The sequence below is a fragment of the Pipistrellus kuhlii genome, unplaced genomic scaffold (genome assembly GCF_014108245.1).
Source record: "Pipistrellus kuhlii isolate mPipKuh1 unplaced genomic scaffold, mPipKuh1.p scaffold_m20_p_9, whole genome shotgun sequence".
Taxonomy (NCBI): Eukaryota; Metazoa; Chordata; class Mammalia; order Chiroptera; family Vespertilionidae; genus Pipistrellus; species Pipistrellus kuhlii.
The window spans coordinates 50,886,614-50,898,673 of NW_023425595.1; the positions used below are offsets into that span (position 1 = coordinate 50,886,614).

The 12,060-nt window shown below is 45.5% G+C and overlaps 2 protein-coding genes across 5 annotated transcripts in view; one reads left to right on the plus strand and one right to left on the minus strand.

The window, feature by feature from the left end:
* CCDC82 (coiled-coil domain containing 82) overlaps positions 1–12,060 on the minus strand; it is a 741,906-nt gene that overhangs the window by 40,635 nt on the left and 689,211 nt on the right. Inside the window, exon 1 of one of the 3 annotated variants that reach the window (XM_045578088.1) lies at positions 336–582. The exons of 1 other annotated variant lie outside the window; for it this stretch is intronic. The gene's annotated coding sequence lies outside the window, so the exon portion shown is untranslated. Of the gene's footprint in view, positions 1–335; positions 585–12,060 lie in introns of those variants that run through there. One more of the 3 variants, XM_045578090.1, reaches the window with a different exon arrangement.
* Positions 935–4,761, plus strand: JRKL (JRK like). Of its 2 annotated transcripts, none has more exons than XM_036427711.2 (2): positions 935–1,024; positions 1,456–4,761. In XM_036427711.2, exon 2 carries the CDS (start codon positions 1,599–1,601, stop codon positions 3,171–3,173), a length of 1,575 nt encoding a protein of 524 aa, XP_036283604.1. In that variant the 5' UTR covers positions 935–1,024; positions 1,456–1,598; the 3' UTR covers positions 3,174–4,761. The 2 variants fall into 2 exon arrangements, with proteins under 2 accessions (XP_036283604.1, XP_045434041.1); XM_045578085.1 differs by lacking the exon at positions 935–1,024 and adding an exon at positions 1,181–1,292.

Sequence of the window (12,060 nt, forward strand, 5' to 3'; positions counted from 1 at the left end):
GGAAGAAACACCTAAAGACAGGAAAGCCAAGTGTGTGTGTGTGTGTGGGTCTGTCTCTCTCTGTCTCTCTCTCTCTCTCTCTCTCTCTCTCTCTCCACACACACACACACACACACACACACACACACACACACACACACACTTATTATCAAGGTATTCCCCCATTTCGCAGTGGGTCCTGCCAGTTTGGCGCCCCAGACAGCCACAGCCTTCCTTGCAGTCTGTGCCGCTGAGGGTGGCTCCGTACCGCCCGCAGGGATGAGCGGCAGGAGGAGGCACAGAATCCCCGGGAGTGAGCTCTGATAAACACGGGAGTCATTTTCAGGATTACAAACCTGGCTCCCGGGCGGGACGCAAGTGCCCGGCGCGGCGTGCCCGCGGGTCCGCTCCTCTGCCTCGGTGCCGGGGAGAGCGCAGCTCCGAGCCCGGACCCCCGGACCGCCCTTCTTCTCGGTGATGGTGACGCGCGCGGGACGACACAATCCCCTAGAGAGGAGCCCCGCGCCCGGGAAACAAAAACAGGCGGCAAAGGCCAGAAGCCCGCGCGCAAGAAAGAGCCGCTATCAGTGCCCGTGCCAGCCCCGCCCACCTCCCCGCCAGCGCGTGACCCGCGAGTGGGGGGTGCATCCCGGGCTGCTCCGCCCGCCCCGGCGCCTCCGCGGGGACTTTCCCCGCGACCGACCCGCCCGCCGGGAGGCGTGGCTCCCCGCCCCTCCGGAGGCCCGCCGCCGCCGCCGCCGCCGGGCGGAGCCCGAGCGAGTCCCCGCCCCGAGCCGGCCCGCACCGCCCCCGCGCGCTCAGCTTTCACAGCGCCCCGCCCCGCCCCCGCCCCAGGCTCTCACTCCGGACCAGCCGCGCTCCCTTCGCTTCCGGGGTCCGGGGGAAGTCCCGCCTCTGGGCGGGGCTGGGGGCGGGGCCAGAGGCGGCGGGCGGGGGCGTCTTCCGGGAGCGTGCTCCAAGGGGAGGAGCGGTCGCTGCGCGTTAGTCTGGGAGCGGAGCGGGCTCCCGCTTCCTTCCAACCGAGGTGGGGAGTGGGGCCCGGCGGCGGCCGGGGCGGGGCGGGGCGGGGAGGACTGTGCGGGCCCAGCCCCCGCGGGGCGGCGGGGCTGGCGGTGGAAAGGGCTGCCTGCCCGCCTGCCGGGGCGGGACTCCAGCCGCCCGCCGTGCCCCGGGGAAGGGGTCCGGTCGCGGACTCCGGGCTCTTCCGTTCTCTCTGTAGTAACTTCGGGCGGGGCAGGTGGGGGCCGTCCCCCGGGTTCCCGGCGGCGTGGAGGAGGCTCTTCGCGGTCACGGTGGGTGTGAGAGTCCTTCCCGCGGTCACTTGGGGGGAATAAAACAGATGTTTGTGTTTCCTGATTATCCGCGGGGACCCCGGGGCCTCCTCCCCCGCCTTGTAAGTGAAAGGCCTGTTCCCTCCAACTTCCCTCTCACCTTCCTCTGCTGTCTCTTTGCCAGCCCAGCCTGGACAGGACGGGGCCAGGGCCACCAGGTGCCTGTGGTCAGGTGGGAAGACAAGAGTGTGACACCGAGTGGAAGGGAGTTTCCCGGGAGAAGAAGAGATTTTGCAGACTGCATCCTTGGGAGAGTGTGGCCTCGCCATGTCCGGGAAACGGAAGCGAGTAGTGCTGACGATTAAAGATAAGCTTGATATCATCAAGAAACTCGAAGACGGAGGCTCCTCCAAACAGCTGGCAGTGATCTATGGCATTGGGGAGACCACGGTGAGGGACATCAGGAAAAACAAGGAGAAAATTATAACCTACGCGAGCAGTTCCGACTCCACGAGCCTCCTGGCCAAAAGGAAATCCATGAAGCCGTCCATGTACGAGGAGCTGGACCGAGCGATGCTGGAGTGGTTCAACCAGCAAAGAGCCAAAGGGAATCCCGTGTCTGGACCCATTTGTGCCAAAAGGGCCGAGTTCTTCTTTTACGCCTTAGGGATGGATGGCGATTTTAACCCCTCTGCCGGCTGGCTGACCCGCTTTAAGCAGCGGCACAGCATTCGGGAAATTAACATTAGGAACGAAAGGTTACACGGAGACGAGACAGCCGTGGAAGATTTTTGTAACAACTTTCGAGACTTCATCGAACGGGAGAATCTGCAGCCTGAACAGATCTACAACGCAGATGAAACTGGGCTCTTTTGGAAATGCCTGCCTTCCAGGACTTCAGTCATCAAAGGTAAACGCACAGTCTTTGGGCACAAGTCAGCTGAGGAAAGAGTCACCATCATGTGTTGTGCCAATGCAACGGGTTTACACAAACTCAAACTTTGCGTTGTGGGGAAGCCAAAGAAACCTTGCTCCTTCAAGTCAGCCGACACCTCAAACCTGCCAGTCTCTTATTTCAGCCAGAAAGGTGCATGGATGGATCTTTCCATTTTCCGGCAGTGGTTTGACAAGATCTTCGTGCCACAAGTTCGAGAGCACTTGCGCTCCAGAGGCCTGCAGGAAAAGGCGGTGCTCTTGTTGAATAACTCGCCAACACATCCCAATGAAAATGTCCTTAGGTCGGATGATGGCCAAATATTTGCTAAATACTTACCACCGAATGTGGCTTCCCTGATTCAGCCCTCCAACCAGGGCGTCATAGCAACCATGAAGACAAACTATCGTGCCGGTCTTCTCCAGAGCAACTTGGAAGAGGGCAATGACCTGAAGTCATTCTGGAAAAAGCTGACTCTCCTGGATGCACTGTATGAAGTAGCAATGGCTTGGAATTTAGTGAAGCCGGTTACCATTAGCCGAGCATGGAAGAAGATTCTCCCTACCATAGAGGAGAGAGAAGGCTTGGACTTCGATGAAGAAGATATTTCGCTGGCTACTGTGGCCACCATTTTACAACACACCAAAGGGTTGGAAAATGTGACTACTGAAAACATTGAGAAATGGCTTGAAGTGGACAGTACTGAACCAGGTTATGAAGTGTTAACTGACAGTGAAATCATCAGAAGAGCCCAAGGCCAGACAGAGGAATCTAGTGAAAATGAGGAGGAGGCAATAGACCTAATTCCAGAGAAACATATCAATCATGTAGCTGCTCTCCAATGGACTGAAAACTTACTGGATTATCTAGAACAGCAAAGTGATATAATTCTGCCCGATAAACTGGTGATACGTAAACTTAGAGCCACCATCAGAAATAAAAAGAAGATGAGCAACTCAAGCCAATAATGGCATTTCAATATTACTGTTTGTAACCCTTAACCTCTCTACAATAGTGGCTTTATTTTGTGTGTGTGTTCTGAATTGTCCGACACAGTCCTATGAAATATGGAGACAAAAATGTACCTGAAGTTGAGGATTATGTGTTTTGCATCATCTGTGTCTCTTGTCCCTTTACTTATGCAGATAATCTGAAGCTGGTTCTGTATCAATATGAACTACATGTACACATGTTTTCACTTTTGTATATCTATAATTATCCCTCCCATAACAGTGGCATTCCCTACATTTTCTAGCAAATGTTACAGATAATAACAAATAGAGCATTTTCCTGAAATTTTTAATTTGTAAGCACTGCCACAGTAATCTTTTCTGTGCTAACCTTTTTAAATGGTTGTCTGCTTTGTGTATCTGTATGTGCTGAAAGAATGAGGAAATATCTATATTGTTATATTGCAGAGTGATCTATAATAACTCAAAATGAATTTCAATAATGAGGAGGAAACAGTAATCTATGAATTATAAAAATGTCTTAGAAATCATAGTTATGTTACATTAATGTTTGGATGGCAATAGGGGAGATTTTTCTGAAAACTGAATTAAATATAGGAAGTAATTGCTAAATTAATGAGAAAACTATTGGAAAAATATATAAAGTATTCTATTCATTTGTAGAAAATGAAGTTGAAATTTTGAGGAGCTTTAAGTTATTTATACAAAGGGAATAAATAGGCTTCTTTTAATTGGGTTTTTTATTATGAATTAAATAACAGTATAGGTTTATTATTTATTCACCTAATTATATTACAAGTTCTATAATGTTACATGAGCTCCCACCTTATATGTGGGTGACCATCTTGGGAATTGGAAAGTTTTGTTGTTGTTTTTTACTGTGTACTTGATATTGTGAATAATTTGGGGGGGAAATTGTCATACCGTCTCTTTATTTCATATGAAAAGAAAAAAAATAAAGTTTTTATTTTTAATAAGCCATAGATTATGTATGACTTGCTTTATGAAGAAAGTAGAGATAATTATGGAAATTTTCAGATTCTTAAGAAATTCATCATTTATTATTTTGACACTTGTAAAACTTATTCTAGAATTTGTAAAAGTTTTGATATATTTGCTTAGTAAATTTAGTATGTTTATTCAAGATACGAAAACACTACCTATATAAATATTAATATAATTTGTGATTTAAAAGCAAACTCCATATTATTTAATGTTTTGGCCCTAATTTTTTTTTTAAAAAAACAGAATTGTTCTATATCAGTCATTTTTTAAAAGTTTAACTTATATAAATACTTTGCATTTTATAGTGCCTTTCTTAGAATTCTTAAACTTCAAAAAGATTTTTGCTTTCCATAATTTCTGTTATCTTCATGATATATGTCTAGATTTTTTAAAAGACATCTGTGATGAGAACTTTAAAAGTTTTATGTGCTTCATGAATTGCCTCAGTGCACAGAGTAAAAGAAACATGAGAAGTTAACAGATATTGAATCAGATGATTACACCTTCTATAAATTAATTGTATGTAAATGGACTCCTCATTTTTCTCAAATGAAAATATGTACTAAAAAGTTTCTTGGAATTTCTGCCTGAATTTATTCTTTATTTTAAAAATTAACCTTGTCAGTAAAATTCAGCTGTATCATTGCCACCTAGTGGTTAAAGTAACATTACTGTTCAGCAGTGTACTTTCAAACTTCTCTAACCTGTGAGAAACTGTGCTTTATTTGTCTTATAGCTATTTACTCTCTTCTGAAACTGCAAACTATTCTGTTTTGGACCCTTCTATCCTTAATGATAAAAGCTCCAGTGACCAAATACCATGTTATAGTTTAAGCAATGTACTTACATAATCCTCAAATTGTGAATTAGGTGGAAATACTGATGTTCAGCTCACACTCTTAATTGCTAAAAGTCACCATTTTGCTACAGGTAAGAATTTAAGCCCAGGTATTTGTCACCAAAGACTGTACTTGTATTATCCAACCTAGGCTAACCTCTTCACCTTTCAAATCGTCAACATTTATTCCTTGCTGCCCCCCTCCACCATCTACCACAGTTTACTTCTCTACTTTCCAGTGCAGTTGTGGCACCCGTTTTCCTTTACCCTTTTATAAGATTAGTCTTCTTCACTGCTCTGCTGTGTCTCTATTTATCCACAACCTAATAATTGCATTTGAAATTTGGATCATCTGTTTTGCTTTCTAGTTAGCCATGCTCAGTGAGGATCCTTTCTCACTCCCCAGTGTAAAACCCATCATTGGGGAAAAGTTTGTACAAACACTATTTCTCTTTAGTTCATCAGGCAGTCTCAAAGAGTTGGCACAGTACAGCATTATCATGAAAGTCTCCCTAGACCTGGAAACCATTATTACCCAAAGCACCTGAGTATATGTATATACTTAGATCTATGGAGATCAAAGGGGGAAAAATTAAAACCCCATGGACACAGAGAAGAGAATGAAGGTTAGGTCCAAATAGGTGGTTAGAGAAGAAAAAAAAAAAAATTCAAGGGAAATGTATTATAGCTTGCAGTGAGGTTTGTTTTGTAATGATGTGCATTTCAGCATCCTAGCCCCAGGCTTACTAGTACTGTGCTGCTTATTCAAAGATGGCCCCTGTAATCTCATGGTTTGTTTTTTTTTTTTCCTTATTTGTAGAATGATAAGTCAGTGCCAAGCTAAATATGTTTAATCAATAGGAGACCATTTAAAGAATGATGCCAGAAGATGTTTGGATACTATATTTGGGTGCAAAGTCATAAATTCTTAGTTTCTGTTTGGCTTTCTATTTCTCCACTAAGGTAATTAGCCATAGATTCATATTCTCTGACCAGTCTTGCCAGATTTCCCCAATTGATGAGCCTTGATACTGTTATGCCCAGACTTCGTGATCCCCAAGGACCACCAGGGAGCCGAGTCCGATGCAATAAACAAAAGAGCCTGTACCATGCTAGCAATGGGCTCCTCCCACTCATGCCAGCAGCATGGCGGAAGAGCGCGAATTTCTCCCGGTCCAGGCGTTTTGAGGGCTAGGGATAACTCCGCCCTATGGGGCGGAGTTGGGAGCTCATCCTCGCCACGCCCCGCCCTTTCATTCCCCCCTTGTCTAATGTGCCTAGTCAAATCATTGACTCAGCAGCCTACTTCCTTTCAGCATAAACAACGAATACAGTTATCAAGACCCTTAGTACCACAGTTCCCATCAGTATTGTCCTCACTGAAGTCCAGTTCCCCTCCTGCAGGCATCAGTTCTCCTCCTGGCCTGTAGTTGCCAGGATCCAGGCCATGCAGGAGCTGGGAGTCATGTAGTCAGGTCTGGGTGCCATCTACTTCAACAGCAGTGGGCGTGCTCAGGATAACAGTGCAGCATCCCTTTGAGTCCTTGGGCAGCAAATTTCTTTACCCACATTGAGTTCCAGGGCTACAGGGTCTGCGGTGGGCACTGGCAGTGCATCTGGAACAAGCAAACTGCAGAGCCTGTAAGGACTTGAGCAAGGAAATGGTTACCATACATGATCCCCTCCCAAAAAGGGGAAACTTGTCCCAATAAGGGGTACACCTGGCCCTCAAGAGGGCAAAGGACAGGGGGTTGGTCCAATTTTCACCGAATCTAAGACACATTTAGTTAAACCCCTTTTTCAAGAGTCTCGCCTGTCCTAAGGCTAGAGCTATGAGATACCTTAGCTACCAAGGGGAGGGCTGTTATCTGATAGTGGGGTATACCTCAACCTAATCTGAAGTGTCTATAAAAACTAGACCTTAATGCTGGTGGTTTAATCTCTGAAATCCACCTACCAATGCTCTCCTGGGGAGGTTCCCTGGGACCTGAATTCCCAGGGGGGATCCCCTTACCTTGCTTAGCATTTACCTGTGCACAGACAGTACTTCTAGCAACTCTGCCTCACAGAAGTTCAGAAGTCTTGGTGACACTTAACCTGGTGTCACCGGGCAACTCTGACCTAGAGCCTCTGGAACCAACAGTCTTGTCATCTGGAGGGTCCATCAACCATCTGGTCCTTCAGTGGCTTGCTTCTGGTCAGCCAATTCCTTCTGGCTGCAGTTGGTAACCCTCTTTTCTCTGTGGATGGCACAGTGTCTCCATCAAAGGGCCTGGATTAAGGCCAAAAGTTCTGGAGCTGTGCCCAAATGGTGTGGTCCAGGGTGACTACCACTGCCCCTGCATATCAGGTCCCATCCTGAATGTAACTGCTCCCATCCGTGAACAGTTCCTTGTCGTCTGTTACCTCTGTGCAGTCATGAATGGGTTCCTCATCATCATCTGGAAGCAGGCTTGCAGGGTTGATGGCCAGAGTTTTCTGAATCTGGACACAGGGCTGGTCCAGGAGAAAAGCCTGGCCCATCCAGGTTAGCTCCTGGTCCAGAGTCCACTTATCTGCCTCCTTCACCAACAATGCTGTGGCTGCCACAGGGTCCAGTCTCTTAGACAGATAGGCAACAGGTCCCTTCCAGGGACCTAGAGTCTGAGTGAGAACCCCTTTGGCAATGCTTCTTACCTCACTCACGTAGAGGTGGAAAGGCTCCGCGTCGTCCAGCAAGGCTAGGGCAGCTGCTGAGATGAGAGCCTTCTTTAGCTCCTCAAAGATCCGTTGTTCCACTTTGGACCAGTTCAACAGCTGCATTCCCCCAGTACGTGTTCCTTCCAAGGACCACAGTCCTTCTTGATGTCCAAGGAAAACAGGCAGTTTGTCCGGTGGCTTCCTGGGCTGATGTACGGGTCCTATTGGCTCTCTCAAGACTAAATAGGGTGCCCCCATGCCCATCAGGAAACTAAAAGGCTTGCCTCTCCTAGCTAACCTGTCAGGACATACTCTTTATAATTTCTATAAAAATCTTATCTTCCAAAAATACATATCCATGCCTCAAATGTTAAAGAAAAGGCAAGGGAGGAGGAAGCAGGTCCAGTACCTGTTCCCAGGCCTCTAACAGCCACCTGAAATGTAAAATGCCACATTTTCCCTACAGATATAGATTTATCTACATTTCTAAGCCCCTCTACTCCCCACTACAGAACATCGGTGAAAATTGTCCAAGCAGTCGCAGGGGGTTAAATCATACAAATAATTGTTTTCACATTGTTTTAACACAATTCTAAATAAATTATAAACCTTTGTGATGAAGTCTACTTAAATCTATAAAGTAGATACACATGACTGAAAACAAAAATGATTGCCAAAGTTTAAACAAAATACAAGATACAGGTACAAGCCCAAATCCAACAACAATGGCATATGAGAAAAGCAAAACAAAACAAATCAAATATAAAAGTTTCATATGTTACATTAAACATTACTTTAGAAAAACTGACTTAAAAAAATACTGCATCACTGACTTAAAATAATTTTTAAGTGTAAGCATTACATACTTTTTCATCTGACAAATGAGAATAAATCAATCCTTGAGATCTTAGATCATTACTGCTTATTCTTAACATATATAATACAGTTTAGCCTGCCATATTCTAGGCATCTAGTTACTGCAATTAACTTTTCCTAATTCAACTTATACTTTGAACTTTTAAAGCTGGCAAGTCAAATAAATTTGGCATTTCTTAGATTAATAACATTACATTTTTAATATATCCTACTTAGGGTAAAGTTTCAGCAACAGATCTAATCATACAGTTTTTTCAGATCTCAAAAATTTTTTTTCTGAAGTTCAAACAAAGCACTGAATAATCTCTTTGTAGGAGAGCTAATAGTCTTGCGCTCTCCGGCCTCCCCTAGACCTCTTCACACCAGAGGCAGTTTACTAGGATTTAAGACAATGTCAGAAAATCATAGGTCAATCACAATTCATACTTAAGTAGCTATTTGACTCTGCTTAGCTGATACCAATGACAAGGAAGACTAACCATTGTGGGCTGCTTCACCACCAATCACCTGCCACTCCTGAAGCTGGAGCAGCATTCAAATGCAAATGAACACATTCTTTACCTAAAGACTCCTGGCCATTCACCACCATTCACGTAAACTTGTTACCATTACCATCTAGTTTCCGCCTCATGGCGGGGAATTTCAAGAGCTGCTTACAATGACTTGGGAAACCAGTTTTAATTTATCTCCACCACTTTTAAAACTTATTCTGTACCCAGAAAAGTGTTTTTAAGCACAGCCCAAAACTATGCGCACTCGTTTTGAACTGGCCTTTTCTCTTTACTGAGCACAGAGATTTGCCCTTGAGCTCTTCTCCATTACCGGATGTCTCCAAGCCAGATGCCTTCACCAGGCCCAGGCCCCTCGGGCCCAGGCCCCCTGAGTGAGGCTGCTTCTGCCGCAGCCCCAGCCATGCTACTCAGGCGGCCCCGAGGAGAAAGCGCAGGTCGCCCCAGCGGCTTCCCGGCTCCGCCTCCCCTTCCCCAGGCAGCCAGCAAATTAACCCAGGTGCCTGCTCCCCGAGCGAGGCCACCACTGCCCAGCCGCGCTCCAATGCGCAGACTGAGCCCCGCGGGAGCCCCCCCTCCGACCCAACGCCGCCAGGGGCCCCGCACCGCCACGCCGGCCACACTTCGCCGGCTCCATCCTGGGGCACCATGTCGCCCACAGATACCAAACTCAGACCTGGGAAAGGCTCACTTTCCGCAGGTGAGGCAACGGCTCACGCCATTCCTCTCCCCATATGAGGGTCCCTCTCGGGCCCTCCCGGGAGGTCAGAACGTCTTCTGATCCTCCTGCCCGTAGCCTTCATGGTGCGTCCACCAGGCGTCTTCGGGCACCAATTCCATGAGGGGTTTTACGTCCCTCCAGAGCGCGCACACACCTACCGTGGCCAGTCAGACTCTCCGGATCGGGTTTTCCCTAATGGTCCCGGGGATCCCGGACGAATTCCCCCATCTGTTATGCCCAGACTTCGTGATCCCCAAGGACCACCAGGGAGCCAAGTCCGATGCAATAAACAAAAGAGCCTGTACCATGCTAGCAATGGGCTCCTCCCACTCATGCCAGCAGCATGGCGGAAGAGCGCGAATTTCTCCCGGTCCAGGCGTTTTGAGGGCTAGGGATAACTCCGCCCTATGGGGCGGAGTTGGGAGCTCATCCTCGCCACGCCCCGCCCTTTCAGATACATCTCTCAGAAAGCCAACTGTACATTACCATGGTTCTTTAAATCCACACTCCTAGTAGCCAAGAATTCTGTGAGAGTAGGTTTACCTGCAGGGGTTTATGCAGAAGTAACTTGCTTCTTCTGAGAGATTTGGGCCTTTTGGGAGTAAATGGGTAAGGGAAGTGAAGAATTTGCATTAAATGTTGCATTCAAAAATAAATCCCCATTTTAACAGTGAATCAAGAATTTGTTGAGTTTTACTATATGTGTAAGACTACTGGGCATGGCAGGTTTAGGAAAATTAAAAAAGGGTAGAGGAGTTCTTGTCCTTCAAGATCTTGAAATCAAGGTGGAAAAATAACACTTGAAAAAAGCAAAATGTCTGGTTTAATTGTAAGCTCATAGTGATAAGGACGACAGGAAACCATCATGGTTTATTTTGCTTACTCAATCTTCAGCTGGCTTCTACTCTTTACATTTAAAGCTTTGGTTAGCCTTTAGTTTTTACTGCTCCTGAGTGACTGCATCCATTTCCATTGCCTGCATGCTGATGACCCCAAGTCCATCTCCAGTCACTCTTCAGAAGCTCAGATTTGTATCTTTGACTGAGTAGCCGGGTTTACGTTTGGAAGGGAAGTTAAAATTGTTGCTTCGCTCCCCATCTGTAGTAATCTCTTCATTAGTATCTAATGTCAGAGCCTTTTAGATGGGCTAAGGAATTCAAATCATTTTTTTTTTACTGAATGCCTCATTAAGCTTATTTGCCTGGGTCTGAAATTGAAAAATAGGTAGTCATCTATTGTATTTTCTTATCTGTATCTTCTCTTAAACCTTTCCTGATGTACATAAATGTCCTTGCCTCTGGCCATTCCTTCCCACAGACAGTCACAGTGGTTTCTCTTTTCCCTACCCTTGTTGTACAAGAGTAAAATTGAATTTGTTGTGTTATAATCCCAACCTCCTTAAAAGATCATCATTTAAGGTATCAAGGCAATAAAGGATTAATTGTGGTTGAAAATCCTTCAAAGTATAATAATATTTTATGGAATAAAATAAGGTTTAAAGTAACAAAAGAAAGAGATGGATAAGTAAAGGGATATTGAATAGGTTAGTGACAAGCATTTGTACAATTATCTCTTCCTGAATGAGGGAAAAAAAAAACCCAAAAACCATAAAACATGAGTGAGAACAATGATGACAGACTTGTTTTTAAAACTATTGTTAAAAATTTATTCAGATGATTTCAAGTTGACTAGAACAGCTGTGCTGTTTCCATTACCACTGAAAAACAGTAGCAGTGGGAGTCTGCCTACCTTTCCATTAACAGCATTTTGACAGAAGATGACAGGGGTGCTTGGTATTTGATGCCATTCCGAACAAAAGAGAATGCACAGTATTACGCAGCCAAGTAGCTCTTCTATTCCCTTTTTTATTCACGATGTCTTTTGTGTGTCTATCTGATGAAGGATGTGTCTTCAGAGTAACCTTGCTGTTTTCTACAGATAGCCTCAGTTCTCTCTCTCTTTTTCTGGTTAATTTCTTTATCCTCATGCAAGATTCACAAAGGAAGACCCTGAGTAGAACTGTTTGGTATAAATTGACATAAGCAACAGAAATTTGTCATTGTGTATGTGAGGGGGGAAATGTACAAAGTTTTATTCTATAAAGACTTATTTGATAAGGTTTTTATTGTATTAGGCATGTAAAGAAACATCTTTGTTGCAGAAAAGTATAAGGGTTCCATGGCAACTGAAAAGAGGTTGCATTTAATCATACAATCAACACAATTATCTCTTCATTTAAGTGTTTAGGACTACCTT